At 44.9% G+C, this 24,590-nt stretch overlaps 1 protein-coding gene across 2 annotated transcripts in view; it reads left to right on the top strand.

The window, feature by feature from the left end:
* The window catches only part of UCK1 (uridine-cytidine kinase 1), a 168,437-nt gene extending 149,187 nt beyond the window's left edge, over positions 1-19,250 (top strand). For both annotated transcript variants that reach the window (XM_085613933.1, XM_085613934.1), the window contains exon 7: positions 17,947-19,250. In XM_085613933.1, coding sequence (XP_085470059.1) covers positions 17,947-18,140 — 194 coding nt within the window. In that variant the 3' untranslated portion in view covers positions 18,141-19,250. The remainder of the gene's footprint in view (positions 1-17,946) is intronic.
* Positions 19,251-24,590: the final 5,340 nt, after the last annotated feature.

The raw sequence follows: 24,590 nt of genomic DNA on the forward strand, positions 1-24,590 counted from the left end.
GGCATCCCCAAGCACAAGACGAAGACCCTTTTGCTATCTGCTTAAAACAACCAATGAATCATGTGAAATGTGGACCATGACGTATATGGGACCCTACGGCGCCGGTTCATACTTTTCATGACCTGTGGTGTGACATCCCTGGTTTTCATGCTTCGGAGCATTTGCACGTCCAGTACTGATTGCTCTGCTTTCGAAAGCTTCCTGATGTGCTCCTCTTCCTTCCTTTGGCTTCATGGAGGTTGACTGTGTGATAGTCCGCTGTATGCTGGATTACTATGTGGGAGGTGGTGGTATCATCCGATGAGATGGCCTGGCTGGGTGCTGTTCTAAAGAGGGGTCATCTTGGGGAATTAACATTGTAATTATCCAAGCGTAATCTCTGTGGTCTAATCCGAAAGGGCTCTTCCTAGGGGTCTGGAAGATACGTTGCTCTGTATTTGTTTGCGCAGAGTGTGAAGGATATTGGGACGGCGCAGGTGACTGTGTTGGTGTTGGGATTTGCTCCTTAGGCCAACGTTTTTTTATGGCCTGCAAACATTCTGAGCCCTTCAGAAATTGCCTCCTTTAATATAAGTTGCTGTTTCTTGGGGTGAGGGTGGTCTGTTGGTTTTGGATGTGGTGGACAAGCTAAAACGTGTTGTATTGCAGTGTCTATAGAGTTTCTTCTGCCCCCCTTCAAGCTGCTCGTCTTGCACTGCCGGGGGCCACTCTGCATCAAGACAGGTAAATACTGAGGTTGACTATGGAGTCGACCTCTGCTCGGAGGCGGGCAGTTTGGATTCTCAGGGCTGAGATGGAGTCTTTTGATGTCAAAGGTCAGGTCCCTGTTGTTTGGGGCCAAGATTGTGCTTGAGTTATGTCTCCCTCAAGGCTGTTCTTTGCCCTGAAGCTGGGGCGCTTCTGTAACAAAGGTCCCTAAGGAAGCACTTAGCAAAACCATACTCTGGGGACCAACAATATAATACCCAGGAATGATTACAAAGAATATATCAAAGGCATTTTATTATCAACTTAACCACGTGAAATAAGCAAAACCAAAGAAACAGGCACAAAACATCAGGTGAACATTCGTAATCTACAATGTCAAGGTCTCTGGTTCATAAAACAAAACCCTGTGTACCCATGGAACAGGCACAAAACATCAGGTGAACATTAGTAATCTACAAGGTCACTGGTTCATAAAACAAAACCCTGTGTACCCATGGAACAGGCAAAAAACATCAGGTGAACATTCGTAATCTACAATGTCAAGGTCGCTGGTTCATAAAACAAAACCCTGTGTACCCATAGAACAGCCACAAAACCTCAGGTGAACATTAGTAATCTACAATGTCAAGGTCACTGGTTCATAAAACAAAACCCTGTGTACCCATGGAACAGGCAAAAAACATCAGGTGAACATTCGTAATCTACAATGTCAAGGTCGCTGGTTCATAAAACAAAACCCTGTGTACCCATAGAACAGCCACAAAACCTCAGGTGAACATTAGTAATCTACAATGTCAAGGTCACTGGTTCATAAAACAAAACCCTGTGTACCCATGGAACAGGCACAAAACATCAGGTGAACATTCGTAATCTACAATGTCAAGGTCACTGGTTCATAAAACAAAACCCTATGTACCCATGGAACAGGCACAAAACATCAGGTGAACATTCGTAATATACAATGTCAAGGTCACTGGTTCATAAAACAAAACCCTATGTACCCATGGAACAGGCACAAAACATCAGATGAACATTAGTAATCTACAATGTAAAGGTCACTGGTTCATAAAACAAAACCCTGTGTACCCATGGAACAGGCACAAAATGGTCAAAGGGTTCGACCCATTAGACATAAAGGATCATCATCAGGACGACAGATTATTATATGTCTGATCACATGTTAGCGAGATAATACAAATAGTAAAGACTTAGCACAATGGTGGTGATTGTTTCAATAGGTGATAGGCAGAGAGCCTAGCAGAGCACAGCTGCACGATTCTGCAAGATCGACTCCATATACTAGCCAGATAGGGAGAAGTGGAAACGATCCCTCGAACGGACCCTAAAACATGTCCAAGAGCGTCAATGTATCCGAAGTGAGAGGTATTGAATGTCCACAGGAGTCATCGCTTCGAGCCGTCCACATACGTCTGTGCAGTGAGGTCTCGTAATGGAGGCTCATGGCAGCATCCTGGAAAGGGCTTCTCTGGGGAGCCGAGAGGTGCTCTTTGAGCCTTGCTGTGGGTTCTCTGGGGAAGCCGAGATGTGCTCTTTGAGCCTTGGTGTGGGGTTCACTGGGGAAGCCGAGATGTGCTCTTTGAGCCTTGCTGTGGGTTCACTGGGCACTGACAGAAGGATTTTCTCAGAAGCCGGAGTCATTGGAGGAGACATTTTCTGGACTCTGCACATCCCCCTTCCCCTGCCACCCCCTGAGTGTGTTCCTTCTCCATCTTCTGCGAAGGATGGCTTGGTCCAGCCCTGGCACTGAATTATATGGTGTGCCCATCCTCCTTTTCTTTTCACCCGGATGGTCTTAGGGCACTTGAGAGCTTGGCAAGCCGAACAGGACTATTCCCTGAGGTTTTCCAGGAGATAGAAGTAACAGACCCTATATTGTTCTGACCAGGATTATTTTATTGCCTGTGCTTGAAAGAAAAACAACTTGCAATGTCTGCACCCAACACTAGATGGCAGCAGTGTAAACAACGTGAGCTACAGCAGCAAATGCTGCAAACATAATCATCTTGATTCACAAACGTTATTGTGCTGTAGATCAAGTGCTGCTGACCCTAAACCACAAATATGCAATTCAAGAGCCTTTGGCCGGAGAGCTCCGTCTCGCCCGTCTCTTCTGTGCGGAGGGACTTTGAGGCAAACGAGGGCGGGTCGATGGGGAGGGGTCGGAACACACTTACTACTAATGGTAAAGGTGTTGCAGGGATTCTGCTCATGCACAGAACTATGCGCAGGAAACCAGGACCTCAGTGAATTGCGGTGTACCAAAAACTCACCTCAGAACCCAGAACCCCTATCCGACCAGCATCAGTGTCCCATTCGTTATCCGTATTTATCTCGGAGGTCCCAATGTATAGACAACCCAGAACAAGCGACTTAGTGTATTCTCAGGAATGGTGGGAATCAGAAATACCTGTTCGTTATTATTCTCATATCAGTCCACAACAAGAGTAAACAGAGACACGGTAAAGTTTAAAGAGTTTATTTTATAAACCTCGTGTCCTAAGATGCAGTACTTTGGCTAACATAAGCAGACAAATGATTAAAATCAAAACCATCAGCATTGTTACAATACCATAAAAGCTCTTCTTCAGAATGTGTGTGTTAAGCATGCAGCCTGCAATATTAAAAGCGCTCGACTCTCAGGTATTTGCAGCTGTGTGCGTGTTATGGCTAAAATAGTGGGCCGATCAACCTGAACTCAAAAACATGCATTGTCTAGCAACCCAGACTGTTTCTTTACATAATGTTCAGACCAAGGTTGCTGTTCACGGCTAGGGATGTGAACAAACAACAGTTCTCATGTGAAGAAAAGGCGAGCAGGCATTTTTCAAATAATAACATGCAACTGCAGTGTCGTGTGCAAAAGCAGCAGAAGTGGCCAGATGGCTTTCTAACATCTAACGCGGTTATGCTAACTTAGCAATGTATGTATATAAATTGCAGCCCTCACTACACCCCCCCCCCTTGATCGGACCACTAACTAATAGGGGTACAATTAAGGAACGCAGAGTTCAAGTTCGATAGAACGGAACTAAGAGCACAAATTGGAAATCCATATAAAGGCAGTGAAGGTTCGAAGAGAAAAAAAAAACATAAAAAGGGGAAAAAAATTATGGATGGATGTCGAATAAAAAATTAAAAGTTCGTGCAAAGGAATGTTGGACGACATCCAAGTTAATCCATCAACGTATAAGCACAGTAAGTAGCAACAGCTTCCAAAAGGAAATCATTGGAACGTCCTGCAAAATTGTCTGCCATCCAGTTCAGTAAGGGGAATGAACACACATGTTCTTCGACAACTGGAGCCTCTAGTACCATCAGAGGACAACTGGCGTGTTCTTCAAGATAACTTCTTGCCAGGAAGTCATCTGCAGCCGTACCGATGTCCCAATTCCCCAGGACTCCATGTGCCGCTCCACAGGCCATAATCCTGACACCAGAACAGTCCAACTCATGAGCCACTAAGGGACTCATTAGTCGATCATAATCCGGGGCGGGAGACACCGAGTTTGACAAGCACAAATCCAGAGCCCATTGGAATGGGCATTCTAGGCAATGAAAGACAGGTTGTACGCATGTAAAGTAGGAAAACCGGAAGGACAATCCATATGCTAAGCTCAGGGTTGCCAGTGGTAGTGTTCCATAGTATTCAAGCATCCGGTTACGAAGATGGAGCAGCCGGTACAGGCTCTCGTGTGACACAAACTGTGCAGCCATTGCGTAGTAAGCAGACCAACAACAGCACCCCAGCCACGAGGGCGAGAATCAACGGGTGACCTCCAAAGACGCTGGAAAAAATAGAATGAAAAAATGCCAGGGTCACACCAAAAATAGTTTGGAAGGAGGTCACGAGGCCGGAGCCCACAATTTTGAAAAAATGGGCCAGGCCACTTGTTGACGAGGCATTAAAGATAGTCTGAATCAGGGCACCAAAATGAAGTGGGAGATCAGTATTCAAAAGCGCTTGCACCTCGGTGCGCGTGTTTGCTACATGAAGGACAAATGTTTCCTGGGAAGAAGTCAACGCGACTTCTTTTTGAGACCTTATTCTGCTCATCTTGTTGAACTCTGCTTTCAAGGTTGGAATGGAAGGCCAGATGGATACATCCAGCCGCCCATGCGGGGGTGGGAAAAGGACGTTGTTACAGCAGACTACTCTCTGTGGTACAGTCACTATGTAGGGAATTCCCACTAACATCCCACAGCAAGCTTCATTATTTAAGAGCAAATAAATTAGTTAGCCAACAGCGTGAATGATGGTGCAATAGCTGGCACTGGAATCCCTTTCAGGTTGCAAGCTAAATTAGGAGCGTGCACATTGCATGCACCATGCAATTGAATGTGCCGACATACTACAGAGTGATCCGGAGTGGAAGTGCACTCTTCACCTTTTAAGTAGACCTCTTTACCGTCTCTCACGCACCTGTATGTGAATGGGAGTGACCAAACTTCATGCAGGAAGGCAGTACCTAGTTGTTCATATCTGCCCAGCACATAATGTTTCATGCAAGAACTGAACTTAAACAGGGGAAATGGTAATGTAATTAACCCATGGATAAGCCACACAGCGGAGTTCAATTCGGCCACAGAGAAAGGCAAAGGTTCTAACTTCTCAATGTGCAGCAATGAGTATGTTGCATCTTTCATGGACATGAACTGTTGTTTTGCAGTTAGATTAAAAGGAAGGAATAAAGATGAAATATTCATATAGTCCCAAGGGACTTTCCCAGCCTTTAACGTTTGTAATGTCTATGCAAATTGCATTATAGAACGCAATTGATTTTGACCATGATATAAAACAGACATATCATCCTGCACAATGTCAACAACAGATGAAACGATATTATGTAACGTGTAAATTCTGGAAGAAAGGGAGTTAATGCTATTATCTATACCAGCCAATACTTTTTCCATATTGGCTTGATCAATAGCCCGTAATCTGGAAGCAGCTTCAATTTGTGATAACTTCCTAACTTCGTTATAAACAGCATATACCCATCTTTTGGACCTGCCACCTGCAGGACCCTTAACAAAATCATTCAAATCTATTTCGTCATGTAATTTGGATAAATAAAGTTTAACAGATGCCAAGGTGGAATGTTGCAGCCAAGATTGGCATAACTTCCCTACAGAGTAGGTAGTTACAGTATGAGATGATTCAAAACGGGGGTCCACACGAACCTTCGTATACCCCGGATTTAAATCCAGAAAACGATGTTGACAGGAATCTGAGCTTGTTTGCCATATTAACCATCCTTCCGGATTTAATTTGGAAATATTGAAGGATGTGTTAGAAACGTACGACTGCAATGCATCAAGGGACAGATCTGTATGATTATCCCAATTAGGATAAGCACCCAGATCCGGAGTAGAGGGAGAATTTAATTTTTTAGAAGTAGCCAATCCAAAGCAGGTGGTCTGAAAAATCGTTGAATTCAAAAACAACATGTGGTTCGGGATGAGGCAGGCACGATGCAAAGCTTCTGTTCCTTGTACCTGCCACGGTTTAGAACCCCAAACCGATTTAAGATCAATAGTAGCTCTCCACAGATCATAACCTTTTATTGCCAAATCATCCATGAAGGATTTGGAATATAACAATTTCATGTGTGTAAGCCTAACTTTCGAGGCATACTCAGCTGCCACTTTAAAATAAAAGGAGGCAGGATTTGAAACACTGAAATCAGAAAAATATGTGAATTTGTTCACTTATGTGGTGGAGCTGCCCAGCCTAGGCGCTGGACAGTGTTCCCATTGCGTGTAATTTACAAAATTTCTAAACCTATTGGCTTTATGAAGGAAATGATTGCCATAATGTTGATAGCAAAACTGCTCATCATAATTAGCAGTATCTAAATACAAATCCTCAGCATCAAACGCAGCATAATATTTCAAATCAGAAAACAGTGCTTCTATGGCTTGAACATCCCAATCATCTGAGCGGATGCTTTGCTTAACTACATCACCCATAGAAACACAAAATACATTTGGCACATTGATAACTTCAGTGGGTCCATGAATTTGAAATTTAACAGCATCCCACGCAATCCCATTCAACACAGACCAGGCAGTAATATTCACAAAAATCTGGTCCCTTTTCATGATGTGTGATGAGGAGTGGGGGGCCAAGGTTCCATCAATTAGTCTAATTGTAGATCTTTCTTTTAGGTAGTGTCCATTCACAAGACGAAAAAATACCACCACAAATCCAATGGACATGAACAAAAAAATACATACGAGCACCAGCCAAATGTAAGTCCAAGGGGGAATTAAAAAATGTCTTTTAAACCAGACAGCAAAAATAGAAACTTTTGATGGGGCATTGGAAGTCATTGAGTTAGTATCAAAGGAGAAGCGTGGATTGTAAACAGGCAATGGTACATCTGCAGGATAAGCATACTCAGTATCCTCAGGTAGACCACCAGCCGGTGGTAGCAACAAAGGACCAGTAACTGTATGCATCTCGATGGCAACATCAGACAAGGTGGTAGAAGCTGGAGCCAAAACAGAGTTTCTCAGCATCGCAGGGCAAGAAACCGCTGGAGTCATACTAAGAAGAATCGAACACTCGCTGTAGCTTGACATTGTCAATAGAGATGTACCGGTTATCCTTGCGACTAGGAAGTGGAGGTAAAATGACTGTTCGTGTACCCTGCACGCCAAGCACTGGAACCGGTGCACGATAAGAGGGGCCGAACTCCTTCTTGTTCTCCACCTTCTCGCGGACCAGATCACCAACTCGAGGTAGCCAGCCAACTACCGGAATCTGAAGCGCAGCATCAGATGTGGAGGGCACGTGTTCCTTCGCGAGACTGTCTCTGGCTTCTTGTAGAGTCTGCAATACAGCACAGTGATCATCTACGTCAAAGGGTGCGGCTGACGCCACCATGTCTAGACCATCAAGGTCCGGGACAAACATTCGTATGCCAAAGAGCATCATGTATGGGGTCCGCCCACCCAGAGACCTTCTAGGGAGATTATTAAGTGCACGTTGGACGTTATACAGATGGGCTAGCCAGTTCCGGCCAGTGCCTAAAACCCTAGCTGTCAAAGATTGCTTTAAGTCACGGTTCATTCGCTCCACCACACTATTACCCTCAGGTCGGTAGGGAGACGAAAATTTGACTTGGACCCCCAAATTTCTCATGGCTTCTTTGTACGCCTTAGAGGCGAACGCAGGGCCCTGATCAGAATGAAAGGTACCACACGCAAAACTTCCCACAAAGACACGCAAATCCCTGATGACAGTACGGGCATCCGCACTCCTTTGTGGCCATACCCACAGAAAACATGTGCACGAATCCACTGCAACCAAGATGTACTTGTACGCAGTATCAGAGGTGAAAGGACCGCAGTGATCTAGATAAACACACCCTAGCGGTTTATTAGATATGTACAACTGAGTTTGTGGTGGGCGTGCAGCAGTTGAAGGTTTAATCTGCTGGCAAATGTCACAATCAAGAACATAAGCGCGGGCTTGTTTATATAAACCGCACCACCAGTAACGTTGGTGTAACAGAGAAACAGTAGCTGCAACGCCGGCGTGGGCAGAGGCCAGACCTTCGTGAGCAGCTGTTATCAACGATGGTCTGCAGTCCGCGTTGGGAATCAATCTGTCACCAACGTCGTTAATTCTCACTAATGGGACTTTATCAGGACTTAAGTGATAATGGTAATGAGAAGGGAAACCTCTCGGGTAATTACTTCCCGTTTCTGTAGCAGCAATAGCTGCCAAAATGTCATCATCAATCTTACTTTTGGATCTTGTAACTGCTGCTACTAGATATGTTGCCACTGCTGTTTTTGCTGCCTCGTCAGCTAAACTGTTGCCGATAGTGTGGACACCAACTCGTTGGTGACCGAGAGTGTGAATAACATTCACGAGGGGCAGATGTTCTTTAAGTTCTGCCACTCGAACCCAAAGCATTTTATGCTTAATTGTGCTACCTTTGGAATCCCGATATTCATTTTGAGACCAAAAATATAGATTGTCGTTGTAAGATTGAACACAATAAAACGAGTCGCTTACTATAAGAGTAGTGACCCGAGGATCAGCGAACTCTAGTGCAAGCACCAGAGCACGAAGCTCCGCCAACTGTGCGGTACAATCACCCAGTGACTGCATATGCACGACATCAGATTGGAATTCACCATTTACGAAAGTACCCACCACAATTGCGCAGGCCGCTGAATAGGCATGCTTCGATCCAGTTGCCGGTTGCCCAGAACCGTCAGTGTAAATGACACAATGGTAATCTTCGAGCGGGCGCAAAGACAGAGGAGCCGGATGAACGAATTCATACTGCAAGTACTCCTGAGTCTGTAATGAGGCATCAAAGATATAGGTGACATCGGGCGATGTCAAGGAAGTGGCCCATTGTATCCACCGAGGATGCAAAGCTTTAGAATTTGGTACACTCGCTTTGGTCACTGCCTCAAGGGCAGGATATGGTGTGACAACCAACATGCGTTTTCCTTGCGACAGCGCTCGTTCTTTGAGAATCGCCATCTGCACTGCCGTAAGGACTTTCTCGACAGAGGAAAAGCGTAGTTCAGCCGAAGTGTACAGGTGTGATTTGTAGGCAATGGGGACGGTGTCGCCCTCATTGAACGTTAAGTACGTGAAACCCACTGCGCCTGGCACAATTCTTATTACCAGGTTAGTGCGGTTATCACGTGTCAGTAAGTATTTTGAAGCAAGAAGATCAGCTTGCAGTAATTGCAAAATAGCTGAATGCTCCGGCAGCCAGCACGATTTGGAAAAAGTAGGTTGTACCAAGGCATAAAGCGGCTTGATACGCTGGGCATAATCAGGAATGTACGTACGACCGAAATTCAGAAAGCCCAGCAAAGACTGTAATTTCTTCAGTGTTGTAGGAGCACGCAGGCATGCGCACTTCTCCAGAAAGTGCGGAGCCAATCCTCGACCTTCATTGTTGAGCTCGTAGCCCAAGAACAACACTGTATACTCTGCAATGTGAGACTTCGCAAAATTGAATTTGTAACCGAAGTCTGCGAACATAACAGTAATGCGATCAACGCGACACAGATGCGGCCAAAACTCGTCATCTGTGAGATAGTTATCATCGACATACGCATCTGGATCTATGCTCTCTAAAAGAGAGACTACACGTGCGGCAAAGACGCCAGGACTGTTTTTATAGCCCATGACTAGTCTTTTAAACTGTTTTTGTTTGCCGCCTGAAGTAAACGCTGTCCACTGACTGCTAATAGAGGACAGGTTATGGCTGTAAAAGCCATTGGAAATGTCAAGTGTGGTTTTAAACCTTTTTCTCACGAGACTATCGACGAGAGCCGAACTGTGAGTATTTTGTACCGCGCATGTTCGGCAATGAGAGTTTAAATGCCGGTAATCCAAAACTAGGCGGTACGACCCATCAGGCTTCGTCACAGTGAATAAAGGATTATTCATTGGTGACACGCAAGTTTCAATAACACCTTGATATTCCAGTTGTTCAAGGATTGCCGCGACGTGAAGTCTGGCTTCGCGACGCATGGGATATTGGGGTTGTGGCTGGGGCATAGACTGCAAGGGAATCTCATGGCTGGGGGACAATTTATCCCAGCCCACCTGAGTACGATACAAAGCCGGTGCTAGCACCAGACCCCACTCCTCGGCAAACCTTTTAGGGTGGTCCTTTGGCACTGTGTGCGCAAAGGACGGGAGGATTACCTCCTCCCCTCTAGGAGCATCTAAAATGAAAGCCGGGGGCCAGACTGCCTCCGCTAGGAGAATGTCATAAGAAGAAGTCAGATTATCCCAAAAAATCCCTTGAATTGTACGTTGTATGTCACCTTCAATTAGGAGGACTATGTCATATAGTCTGTCAGGAGGAGCCACTCTAGTGTCAGCAGTTTCTACAGTAATGAACGTGTCAGTTGCTGTCGCCTCCAGATATGGACGCAGTGATTGCTGCACTACTGTAACCGCCGCTGCGCTGTCGAGCAGCGTCAGAGCTCATGTCAGGTTCCGAAGTTGCGTTCTCACTATCTGTGGCATACCTCGCTGTCAGTGCAGCAACTTTCTTCTTTTGAAACGGGGGACGTTGACGTGCAAACTCGTCTTGCTTGCCTTTACCGTCAGCCTGACGGGGTTGTTCACGACCTTGTTGTGCACCCCGACCTTTACCATGGTCTCCGCTACCGGACTGTGCGGCCGATGTTTCCTGTGAAGAACGAGGAGAGCGTTGTTCAGTAACCTGAAATCTATCAGGCGACTTAATACTAGTACGATCGCGCAGATCATAAGTGCGTTCGCTAGTCTGCTGTACGGGAGACGCAGGACGAGACCCCTGTTTCTGTTGCTGCTTTCCCGGTTTCTTTGCTCTCCAATTCTGCTTTGGAAAAGCTGGACGATCGTCTTTACCAGACAAACTCACCTTAGTTTGTTGTATCAAGTCAGGAATGATTACAGTTGGTTTTACTCCCAAACTACTGCGGCCAATAGTTTTATAGGCTTCCGCAATAAGTTTAGGTAATTCTTTGGGCTTATCAAGTTCAGCGACGCGGGCTAAGCCATTTGCCACTTGGAATTGTACCGCATCTCCCTTGAGATTACCAAGGACGAGGGGGGCAACAACGTCGAATACTCCGACAAGCCTCATTCCCAACTCTACCGCCGCCTCCGGTCCGTGCTGATCTTGAACACGTTTAATGACAGAGGGCAGCACGGCCATAGACGGAGTGCCGAAGCACTTCGAGTAGACTGCGGCAAAGATCTTTTCCCCAGTTGTCACAATATGACACATCAGGGATGATGTCTTTCGGCAAACTAATGGTGAGTATTCTGTGTTTCTCCACCTCTGTAGAGTGTGGAAACACTGCTTCCAGCTGGTCAAATTTCTCGGCAAGCCAATAAGGAAAATTATCCTTATTTTGGGGGCGCTTGCCCATCACCGAATTAACTATGACGGGACTAATAACAACCGCCGGGTGACCAGCTGGTAGTCCCGCAACAGCAGGGCCTACCTGCACGTTGCGTGAAACGTATTGCACCAAAGCCCTATATGCTGAAATAAGGGTTGTATGGAGCGCACGCAGCTCATGCACCGCAATAGTCAAATAGCGAGGGTGAGGCGTAAATCCCATTCTAGCCGGTGCAACCGCATGGGGAAGGGCGCCATTAAACCAAATGCTATGCTGCCAGGCTGAAAGGGAGATCTTTAGCGTCCGATATGGCGTATAATTGGCTGGGATCCGCGTGTGAGTATACGAGTGAAACGTTTTATCATCCGCATTCACTGCTGGCAGTGTCACCCAAGAGTAGAACAACTCATAAGGATGGGTTCCATCAGCACTCACCACAAAAATAACGGCCATCCCATCGTCCGGCACCCCATACGTCGTCAAATGACGTCGCAGAGGTGTGCGGCTATGTGCAGCAATTTCGACCGCCATAAGGACACACAGAATATCAACAACGAGTTTAATCAGTAGCACAAGGGTTCAGAAATTGAAGAAACCTTTTTAATGATCAAACTTGAAAGAACCTATCAGGTGAGTAATAGGTAGGTTAAAATCCGTCACTCCCGTTATACGGAAGCAAGAGTGAGGGAGTCGTGGACTAATATAAGCACTACTAAGGCGTTTCAAAACAATAGACCAAACGTTAGGTGCGCCATGTTGCAGGGATTCTGCTCAAGCACATAACTATGCACAGGAAACCAGGACCTCAGTGAATTGCGGTGTACCAAAAACTCACCTCAGAACCCAGAACCCCTATCCGACCAGCATCAGTGTCCCATTCGTTATCCGTATTTATCTCGGAGGTCCCAATGTATAGACAACCCAGAACAAGCGACTTAGTGTATTCTCAGGAATGGTGGGTATCAGAAATACCTGTTCGTTATTATTCTCATATCAGTCCACAACAAGAGTAAATAGAGACACGTTAAAGTTTAAAGAGTTTATTTTATAAACCTCGTGTCCTAAGATGCAGTACTTTGGCTAACATAAGCAGACAAATGATTAAAATCAAAACCATCAGCATTGTTACAATACCATAAAAAATGAAAGGAGAGATCCTATTACAAATGACAGTGGAATACAGCCACCTTCCTTTCGCTAGTAAACTAATATTATTATATTATTAATAAAAGGTCTATAGGCTTGAATGGGGAACCCCATACCGTAAAGATCAGCTTAGTTGAATCACATCACAGGATCAGGTGTGCGCTGCTCCTGGAAAAGCTCTTCTTCAGAATGTGTGTGTTAAGCATGCAGCCTGCAATATTAAAAGCGCTCGACTCTCGGGTGTTTGCAGCTGTGTGCGTGTTATGGCTAAAATAGTGGGCCGATCAACCTGAACTCAAAGCATGCATTGTCTAGCGACCCAGACTGTTTCTTTACACAATGTTCAGACCAAGGTCGCTGTTCACGGCTAGGGATGTGAACAACAGACAGTTCTCATGTGAAGAAAAGGCGAGCAGGCATTTTTCAAATAATAACATGTAACTGCAGTGTCGTGTGCAAAAGCAGCAGAAGTGGCAAGATGGCTTTCTAACATCTAACGCGGTTATGCTAACTTAGCAATGTATGTATATAAATTGCAGCCCTCACTACAAAGGTTTAGGGATAAGTAAAGAATTAAGGAGGGACATGCCAATACAAAATACACTGAGAACATAGTAAGACAAGTACAATGAACCAAATCCACTTTTGAAGATACTACACCCCAAAGACATCCAAACAGGAGTCAATGGACTCCACCCCAGCCTTGGAGAAAGTCAAGCACCGCACAGAGCCAAGCACTGGCACTGCCACACTCTCACTGAACTCAGTAGAGGAGGCGAACTCAAAGAGCACCCCTAGGAACTCATGCTACAGTCATTCAATTACTCCAGTTCAGTATTTATATATAATGCGTGTGTGCTTTTAAATTATTACAAATTATATATAATTCTTATCATTTTCTATTTTTAATAATAAACTTCACTTCAAAATAATAAACCTTTAAAAAGTAAAGTTTTGAAATGAAATCCCTAACATTTAACTAAGTTTACTAAATATTATAAATAAAATGGTAGTGAGGTTGAGTATTTTTCTAATTAATACTTATAAACTAAATGCAATAAGACCGCCATGTTGGGACTCGTTCCATCCTGAATTTCAACCATATTGATATCCGTTCTGCTATCCTGCCTACTCCATCATGGCACCCTCTTGCTCTTTTTTTCAGTTCTGCTATCCTGCCTACTCCATCATGGCACCCTCTTGCTCTTTGCTTCAGTTCTGCTATACTGCCTACTCCATCATGGCACCCTCTTGCTCTTTGCTTCAGTTCTGCTATCCTGCCTACTCCATCATGGCTCCCTCTTGCTCTTTGCTTCAGTTCTGCTATCCTGCCTACTCCATCATGGCACCCTCTTGCTCTTTTCTTCAGTTCTTGACTTTGGTTTGCACTTGCCACATACCCTCTAGTTAAAGTCCCTTATCTTCTGCTGGAATTGTTTAGGTGAATAATTGTTGTTATAAATGTATGCAACTGTACTAAACTTCCTTGTGTATCCTAGCACATGCAACTGTTCTTTTGTAAACTACTTGTATGCTATAATAACAGTCCTATGTAAAGCGCTCAGATACCCTTTTAGGTCTTTTTCGCACCATATAAAGTTTCATAAATGTATTTAAATCATTTTATGATTTAATCACATTTAATTTGAAGAGTTAATGCATTGTTAAATGTTATTTTATTTTACCTAGGTAAATATTAAACATTTTACAGCCATTTATATTATACATTTAAATATTTCATATTTTTGAAAATAAGCACACTTTATTAAATTTGCCAGTACTTTTCTAGAGGAAGAGCTCCATCTTCATGGCAGAGGTCTTTGGTGGCGAACACTTTTGTGAACTTTGTGGACCACATAATATGGTGGCAAAGTTACTTCTAGTGACTTTACAGTTGTAAATGAAATTGTAGGAGGCCCTGCCCCATCATTTGAGGTGCTGGAGGGATATGTTTACAACTAGGTGTAAAGCCTCACTCAAAAATGATGAATAGCAAAATAATGATGGGAGAGACACCTAGGTGTAGTAGTAAATATATAGACGAGTAAATATACAGTATTTGTCGTAAATTGTCACCGTCTCTCTTTCACTTTTAAAATCATCATATACCTGTTTTCTGCCTCTATTTTAACAACCGCAGCAGAGAAGATTTCATGTACAATCCTTATATTAGAGGGGCTACAACTTCTTCAATAAATATCAAAGAAATTCTATTTTCTCTGCAATGATCTTTATGAAGCATTTTTGTCACCTCACATGTTTTCTGTCTTCTACTTTACATTAAGATTCTTTGTCAGGTAAGTGCAGGACTTTGGGCTTCCATCTTTTTTTTTTTTCAATCTAGGCAGGGTATGTGTCAAAGAAGGTTTTTTTTCCTCTATGATACGGGGTCATCTTTAAGGAAAGGCAACGTCCGCCATCACTAGGTTATGGTGATCACTTACCCTTTCAAATGTGTCCGGTTTGGCCACCAGTGTTGAGGGAGTAGTGGAAGATCTTGGGCCTTCTGCTAATACCTCCGGGAGGTCCGTTAGAAGTATCCTGCCCATATTACCTATGCATTGAGGTCAAAAGCGGGGCCAGGTATCTAGACAGCCCGTAATGAGCTTTATCATTAAGGGAGGTCCATGATGGTAGAGGCCCATCATGGTACAACGGGGTCTCGCTGGGAGTCTTCGATGTCAAGAGAGGAGTGAGATGCATTCAGAACACCATCCCATGTGAGCGATCCAAAGAAGCGACCACAAGACGTGGGCAGCTGGTCTATGCGGCAAGAGGCCCATGTGATGACCCCGCTAATCAAGAACAGAGAAGTTCAACCAAGACACATAGGAGTGGATTTACTACAAGCAAAGCGGTGACAGTACGAGCAACTATGAACTTTACATGTAAAAGCTATTTTGGGCTGAAAGCTGATCCTTGTACAGCACCAAAACTACTTTGCGCTTGGAGTGTCTGAGTCACAACACCGCAAAAAAAAGTTGGCACAGAGCCAGTTCTACCAAAACAAAAGTGTGACCTGGTTTTATGACAAATTTTAACGCCCAGTGAAAACAGGCACAAGCAAGGAGTCGAGCATTATATTGCCTGATATACCTGTGTCAAATATGTGCTTTACACCAACTCATTCATCTAACATGGCTTACCCCTGTGTGATTGTTCACACATAGACGTTGGTACTGGAGAGTGTACATCGAGTACAAATCTTATGCTACACGGTGCTCACCTTTGCACTATTGCGCAACCCTGACCGTCTTGTCATACAGCCATTGTTAGCTCGAGTCCCGCCTATGATGTCGGTGCGGTAGGCATTTCTCACAAAATCGAATGCTGCGCTATTGCTTGTCCTTTACACAATGTAGCTCTTCAGTTTTGTCAAGCAGCACACCACTGCCTGAAAAATAGTAAATCTAGGCGCTAGAATATCTCAAAGGCAGTGAAGTCATGTTGGCTTTGGCACTCACATAACCAAGGTCATCATGTCAGCACAGGACATCAGGACAAGATGAGACTTCAGAACATACATAGACATCAGATCATGGCTCAGTGTCAGGTTTTGGGGCATTATCTATAAAGCGCTCTATCACCTGCAAGGTTATCCTGGCGCTGAGTAGGTGTGTGCGCCTGGCTCCGTTTATGGTAGGTTGGTCCATTGAAAAGCCAGGTCTCCGGCTTCTTGTGGAATTCTGTAGGAGAGCAGGTGGCTCTACTGTGGAGAGGGAGGATGTTGCACGCTTAAGGGGCGATGTAAGAGAGCGCTCGTCCTCCTGATCTGTGTGGGATTGTTCAGGATGTGGGCCAGTTGGAGTCCCTATAGGTCATTCCTTCAAGTTCAGCATTTGTTTTACTTGGTCAGAGCCCAGCACCAAAGGTAATGAGGTTAGTGTCTGCTAGCTTCAGATTTCAAGAAATGCCGGTATCCTATTTTCGGGATAGTTTCTTAAATTCTGGTTCATTCTACCAGCTGCAGAGCGGCGAACCAACCTGTTTTTTTTTTTATTTTTTGGGGAGAAGGATCCCCACAGGACATCTGTAATGCCAATACAAACTTTCTTTGGCGAGGGGGAACCTTCACAGGAGATCTGTAACCACCTCCTCATCCTAAATTTAGTTTACCTTCTACTTTTTCAAACCTTTAGAATACCCATGCATTAGACCGCGTTCCCGTCCAAATATTTCAGGCCCTGCTGGGTTTGGAAATGGTACCCACTAGAAGAAAAAGTTACTCATTTTTGGTAATGTTGGTTCTGGTGGGTACCAGGTTCTTAGTTGTCCACCTTCTATCACTTAAGTCGGAGTGTTCCTGGTCCTTCGCTGGTGAGAAATATCTGGGAACAGACATTAAAGAGGTACATTTATAATCTAAGTTACTTCCACCTTTGCTGGGCGCGTCGGCCAATGCTTTGGCGCAGTAAGTGTATGAGAGAAGGTTTCCAAGGTTCAAGCCAGATATCTGAACTATTACAAAAGACAAAGACTCTGCAGGAGAACAAAGTCCATCAGAACCAACGGTACCAATAGTAAGTAACTTTTTCCTTTTTTATGAAAAAAATGAGTTGACTGTATGACATTTAAAAAAGGGTAACTTTATGAATTGAAAGCATACTTTTGTGCCAGCTTTCAAGACTACCTAGTTCTCTAACTTAGGCATATAAATGAAGAAAATGCTTTCATGAAGGTTGCAGCTAAAGGTATGCATCAACCTGATAAAGGTTTCCTACTTCCGAGAGCACGTATTTTATACATTTTCCCATAATAAAAGTTTCCTTTAACTAACACAACATTCCCTCTACATTTTGCTCAAAGATAACTAACGCAGCGATTTCTCCCTCTCATCTTTAGTTTGTACTTGAATGTCTTATCCATAGGTCGCACCTGTCTGTCTCGCCCTGGTCTCTCTTGTTCATAGGTACCTTTCTCTTTCTCACAGGTGCCTGTCTCACACATCAGCCTCTCTAATTGGACATCTCTGGGTGCCTCCTGTTCATAGGTGCTGCGTCTCTTATTGGTCTCTCTCTCTGGGTATCTCTTGTTCGTAGGTGCCTGTCTCACCCATCAGTCAATCCTGAGCTTTTCTTACCTTTCTTATTGTACTCGCTGTCTTTTGTTTTTAGGGGCCAGGCTCTGTTTCCTATGGGCCCATCTTGCATGCCACCCTTGCTAATTGTACCCTTATTTCTTCAACAGTTGCCATCAACCTCATTGTGCAACACATTCAGGACATCCTTAGCGGGGACCTGTGCCGGTGGCAGCGAGGCGTGGCCAATGGGCACGGTCGAATGTCCAAGCGCAGCAGCGCTGAGCAGGGAGACGCCGGCCCCGGGGCAACCCTGGCACCAGGAAAGCGCGCTCACATGGAGTCGAGCAGCCGCCCGCATTAAGGTGCCACAAAGAGGGCTGGAAGAAAAGATGCGGAGCAGAACCGGAGTAATGTACATGAACTTTTGTGATTCTCCTGCCCTCCCTGTGCAGCTCACCCAGTTACACTCCGAGGGCTCATGCCAAGGGGTTTGTGGTGGGTTTAGGGTGTGTGGCAACACCCACTTAACTGTGGAAGCTCAACAGCTTTGTCTCAGATTAGTAAAGTTTTGCTTTTTACATTTGCCTCAACACAATATTCAATAGAGGACATATGAAGATTTTAGATTCCAGAATAAAAGGTAGCACGCCTCAGACTGAGGACTTCCAAGCCACCTCCAAGGTCACACAAGACTGGCTTGGAGCCTTGAATGACATTCCACCACAGAGAAGCAACCTTGAAAAGAGCATATTCAGGGGGCACTGATACAACCTGTTTTCAGACGGAGACCAAAAAAAAGTGGGCGTGGTTGGTAAAAGAGGAATTGGGAAGCAGCGAAGCAAGGAAGAGAGGGATAAAAATGGGGAGGGAACAGGAGGTGTGAGTTTAGAGAAAAACGACAAAAGAATGTGACCAAAGTGAATTTGGCTTTGGCATTATTGCAAGACCACTCATGAATGGATATGACTGGCACCCACCTACTTATCATACACAGACTTTTGGGTTAATACTGACCCCACACAACATAGTGTGCAAAGTGAAAATCGGACATGGGCCCACCAGTGTCTGCACCCGGTAACTTAAGAAAAGCAGGCAAATGAGTTCTAAAGTGAAGCTGAGTCTTTGAAGCATTCAGCCTGGCACGGTTCGTAGACCGGTCCAACCCCTGGCCACATGCAGAGCCACGTATCCTTCATGGAAGTACCAGGCCAATAGGAGAGGTCGCCTGCTTCCGCCCCATTTTTAGGAAGCACTTTCCACGCCGCTACCTCCCTACCTCTTCCAACTAGCACAAGGCTGCCTGCTGCTGTCTTCCAGTTATATATGTGTGTGTGTGTGTAGCCTTCACGCCCATTGATAACGCTGCTATGTGTTTTAATGTGATCAGTATTTTTCCAGAGTGCTGTGAAGCTGGATCCATTAAAAACTGGGTCTGTTTGCACGATGCAGATTAAAGAAATATATGAACCCACTCTGATCTGTCGTGGTCCGTCTTGCATTTGGAACCCATGCTACCTGCCTCCGTTGGCTCATTTGGTGTCTTCTGCTTTGAAGTATGCTTGTGGCTTAGCTCTGGGAAGTCATCAAAGCCTAATTGTATTCATCTGCTCTTTTTAGAGCTCATTGTTGTACACTCTGTGATTTTTGTTATTATGTCCGCTCGCTATCTACCACAGCTCCTTGGCGTACAGTCCCAACTTTAAGTTGCATGTGTTCTCAGGGCTCGTCTTCTTTCTTGACATCACTAAGCAGTGAAAGGTCTTCAGACACTTGGCCCAGCTTTATGAAAAGCTTTCCTTACTTCCAACCACTGGTTTGCAGTCTGCAGTGCTGTAGATTCACACGCGTTGATTCTTCTTGCTGCCAGTGCTGGGCGTGGATCGTTACAAGTGCTTTTTCTTCAAAGAAGCGGTGTTTCATGTGGCTCGTGATACCTCAGCTTGAAGCCCCCAACGCGCCTGGACACAGACTCTACCTTAGATTGTGTTTTCCCCCAGTGGTTGATCGGATATGCAGATAAGTAGAATGCCTGTGAACTGGTAGTTTTTGGGATGAACAGTATGGTAATAATCAAGTGTGTTAGAAGAGCTTGCATCAGGGAAGCTGGGCAGGGTGCATATGACTCTACAGCAAGACAGGCTGCAAACCTTCAGTTACTGGCAAGTACTGTTTTCCATTTGCAGTATGTGCGACTGTAGTTTACATACTCTGAGCAGGGTACCCGGCAGTGCTATCCCTCTAAAGTAGTGGTTTGAGAGCAGGAACTTAAGATGTGTGAAACATTGTTTTTAATACAGTTTGTCTCACTTGAGCTTCTTGGCATGTATCTATAGCCACACAGTTTGCTGAACGTATGAATGCTATACCAAGTAGCTGCTTTACATATATCCATTAAAAGGATGCTTTCTAGGAAGGCCATGGTGGCCCCTTTATTGCGTGCTGAATATTCCCTTGGAATAGAGAGGGCAGCATACATTTTGCCTTAGCCTTGCCATATTTACATGCACTTAACTATCCACCTAGCCATGCTTGACTTCGAAGTAGGCTAGGTAATCTTAATGTTATTTCTGACCAACTGTATGGCTTCAGGCAACATAAAGGGACGTTGATCAATGCATAAACCTGCATGTAGTGGTAGGGAAATATACAGTAGCAAAGAAGGGCTCCCTGCATATGGCCTTTATGGACCTAACTTCTGTGTTCCACCGTGTAAATAAGTCGAAATTGTGGTTGATCCTTCGGGATCTGGGCCTGGACGCAGACCTGGTAGCTTTTTTCACTCTGCCCACACCAATACTATTGCAGCGGTTAGATTTAACGAGGATGGCAGTGTGTCAGGTTCTTGGGAATTCAGGAGAGGGGTCCGACAGGATGCATTTTGGCTCCCCTATTGTTTACACTTTAAATTAACAAGCTAGGAGACCTGCTCTCGTCTAGTAGTAAAGACATCCAGAGAACTGGCTCTAAATGAATCCCTGCCCTTTTGTGTGCAGATGATGCGGTGCTGTTTGCCAGGACTGCTGTAGGCCTTCAAAAACTTTTAACTGTTTTTATGGATTCACTTGGTCTAGCCACAAATTTTACGAAGTCCTATACAATGACGATAGGTACACAGAAGGCTGCTAGGTGCAAGTTATACTGTAGGGGGGGCAGAATTAACAAAAGTGTCAACCTTCCCCTATCTGGGGGTGCTGTTTGACGACCGAGTGACCTGGGTAGCGCAAAGAACACTCAAAAGGAATGTTCTGGCAAGAGCAGCTGGGGCAACTTTGGGCTTCGCAAAATGACTGGGGTCAAAGCCCGTACCCGCCCTGTCAAAGGTGTACAGGGAAAAATGTATCCCTATGGCCATTTATGGATGTGATGTTTGGGACCATAAGGATGTGAGGGATTTCCAGGGAGTAGAAAATACATTTATGCGCAGGCTTCTCGTTGTTCCACCCTAGAACCCCAGCATTTGTTGTGCATGAGGCGCTTGGGGGTTATAGCTTTGATCTTATAGCTGTTGCTGTCCTGTTGCGTTGTCTGAGAATGTGGTCCTGTCCATCCATTACTTTGAACCAACTTGTAGTGGATTGCATTGCACTTGAGGGGGCCTTGCGTATCTCCTGACTAAAGTACATTATGGAGCAAACAAGGTGGTTAGGTTGCCCTGCCTTGTATGCTAACCCCAGGCTGTAGGACCAGGGGCCATCAAGAAAATTAAACATCTGTTCTTGGCTAAGTAGCAGGGGGTAAGGGAGGACAAGGAATTGGCCAAACCCACGGTGGGGAAGTATGTCCTACTGAGCCTGAGTCTTCAGTTGCAGCCCCACCGATCATTTATCACTAATGTGTACCTTCGCTTCGTGTTAACCAGATTCAGAATGAATCTGGTACACTGGCTGCTAGCCTTTCCTAAACGCTGCACGAAGCCAGGCGCTTTAAAGCCATGTCCTTGCGATAATTTCTACGAACAGGGCACCCTACATATGACCTTTTTCTGTGAATTTTATGACCCCCTGCGTAGAAATGTTATCCTTCCATTGCTCAGACCTGGCCAATTCGTCCAAGTTAGGCCTGCATTATTGTACTTGCAAATGCTTTCCTCTCCTATGGTCTGCTTTGGGGCTGCGAGTTTTCTTTACAGGGGCATTAAGACTTAGTAAGAGGTTGCTTATGTAGTAGCTAGGCTGCAGTCGTCTAATGCTCTTACTATGCAGACTGTTTAACAAGCTAAAGTCGCATCACTTTTGCAATTTATCTGTTGCACTTTACTCCCAGAGCGGCATATGGTGTTTGTTTTTAATGATGAGTTTTTATCTGTTAGTGGATTTAGCGGCAGTCAAAAGTATTGTGGAACTTCTTTAAGGCATTGTATTTTTAAATGTTTTATGTTTTTGCTTTTAGTGGCCGAATAAAGTTTTTTTTACTTAACTTAACTTGAATTCAAAAGAGGCTGCCTAGGAGGGAGTGTTCAAAGGCAACAACAGTTGTTTAGTCTTCATATTATTTTCCAGAGATGAGCATGGCAAAGTCAAAGGTCTTTGACATCAAGTGTATGTAGTGCTCTTTCTGCTACGCACTGCAGCTGTGAGAACAACAACGAAAGGTCAATAGTACGTCTGAGATGAAAAGGAGAGACTACCTTAGGAGGGAAACAAGAGGATGAGTTTTTTTGAGGATCATCCTATTCCTGAGTACTTGAGGAAAAGGTTCCCAAGCCGCTAGAACGTACAGTTCACTAGCCCTGCAAAGGGAAGTAATTGCAACCAGAAAAGCCAATTTTCAAGAAAGCCTGAGCTCGCCCGGACTTTTGCAAATGTGGTAGATGGCATATGATATCCTTTCCTGTTACCTATAATGTCTGGGAGCTTTTATTCACACATTACACCTCTGGATGCTGAAAATAACTGAATTCTAAGACCTCTGGTGCCAAGCTGCCAGGTTCAATGCTTTTGGATCTGGATGCTGCGTCCGGACCTTTGCTGCCTTAGTAGGTCTGGATGAGGCTACAATTTCATGTGTCTGTGGTTGGACATGTCAAGAAGTAGGGTGTACCATGGTTGTCCTGTCTACATTGAAGTGATTGGAATGTAATCTATGACTGATGCATTTTCCTGATAATGTAAGGGATGAGTGGCAGTGGGGTTAAATCGGTATGTATCCCTGACCAGCTCATCCACAATGCATTTCCCAGGGACTACAGATGAGGATACCGGCAGGTGAATCCTTGCCATGTTGCGTTCTTGGTTGTTGCACAGATGAGGATACCGGGAGGTGAAGCCTTACCATGTTGCGTTCTTGTTTGTTGCACAGATGAGGATACCGGGAGGTGAAGCCTTGCCATGTTGCGTTCTTGTTTGTTGCACAGATGAGGATACCGGGAGGTGAAGCCTTGCCATGTTGCGTTCTTGTTTGTTGCACAGATGAGGATACCGGGAGGTGAAGCCTTGCCATGTTGCGTTCTTGTTTGTTGCACAGATGAGGATACCGGGAGGTGAAGCCTTGCCATGTTGCGTTCTTGTTTGTTGCACAGATGAGGATACCGGGAGGTGAAGCCTTGCCATGTTGCGTTCTTGTTTGTTGCACAGATGAGGATACCGGGAGGTGAAGCCTTGCCATGTTGCGTTCTTGTTTGTTGCACAGATGAGGATACCAGGAGGTGAAGCCTTGCCATGTTGCGTTCTTGTTTGTTGCACAGATGAGGATACCAGGAGGAGAAGCCTTACCATGTTGCGTTCTTGTTTGTTGCAAACAGGTCATTGGGTCCACAGGTGGAAGTATTTTTGGAGCTCTTGGGAATGTTATTTTCATTTGAGCATCTGCTGAAGATTCCTCTGAGGAGATCCGCAAAGTCATCGTCTACCCTGGGTTCTGAAAGTAATTGAACTTAATGGCCTTTGGCGCAATGCCAGATCTCCTGTGCTGATTTTGAAAGGTGGATTAAATGCATTCCCTCACGATTTTATATGTTATACATCAGTCATGTGTGTATGAACAAGCACAAATCTATGATAAGAATGCTTTCAGGGCTAGCTGTATTTCCAGAAGTTCCAAAACACTGATGTGGTAGTGACCGTGTTGCATAGTCCCCTGACCTTAGATTTTGACGTCCAACCCACTGAGAATGCGTCCGTGTTGATGATCCCTTGCGCCTGTGGTCGAGTAACCACCAGCCCAGTATCAAATTGTCTGCTTACAACCACTGTCGTTGATGCTGGACACTGAGCTTTGTGAATGCCCTCGGATCTGTTTTGACTCCAAATTGACTCCTGAATTGGTCATGTATTCCTCTTACCGTAAACCCTAATTGAACAGGCCTTAAATAATGGTGGTGAGCAGGACAGATGTGGGTATTTGAATCCATTGGGCAGCATTGCCAGGAGAGGATGTCCTGCAGGGTCACCATTTTTTAAATGGTTGGATGTGATATATGAATTCAGCACCAGATTTACCAAAGGTTTTGCATCGCCCTTGCCCCATTCAAGGGGCTGCATGGCGACACAAAACCTAGAATGAGATTTACCAAGCCACGCACGGCTACCTTGCGTGGCCCTACATGCCTTGGCAAATCTGTAGTAAAGCAAGTCAGCACAAGTTTCAGCCTTCCATTACCTTGTCACAGGGAGGTGTTCCATGGGTGGAGTGGGGGTGTTCCCACGCATCCAACCAATAATTTTGGTGCATTCCCAGATTTGTGAACAATAAAGTGTAAGTTAGCGCACACCAAATGTAAACAAGAAGTCACATTTCATACAAATGAGCAAATGAGGCGTGCAACCCAGAGACGAGGAAGCCCACCTCGCAACTAAAACAGCAAACTGCTGGT

The sequence above is a fragment of the Triturus cristatus genome, chromosome 1_2 (genome assembly GCF_964204655.1).
Source record: "Triturus cristatus chromosome 1_2, aTriCri1.1, whole genome shotgun sequence".
NCBI lineage: Eukaryota > Metazoa > Chordata > Amphibia > Caudata > Salamandridae > Triturus > Triturus cristatus.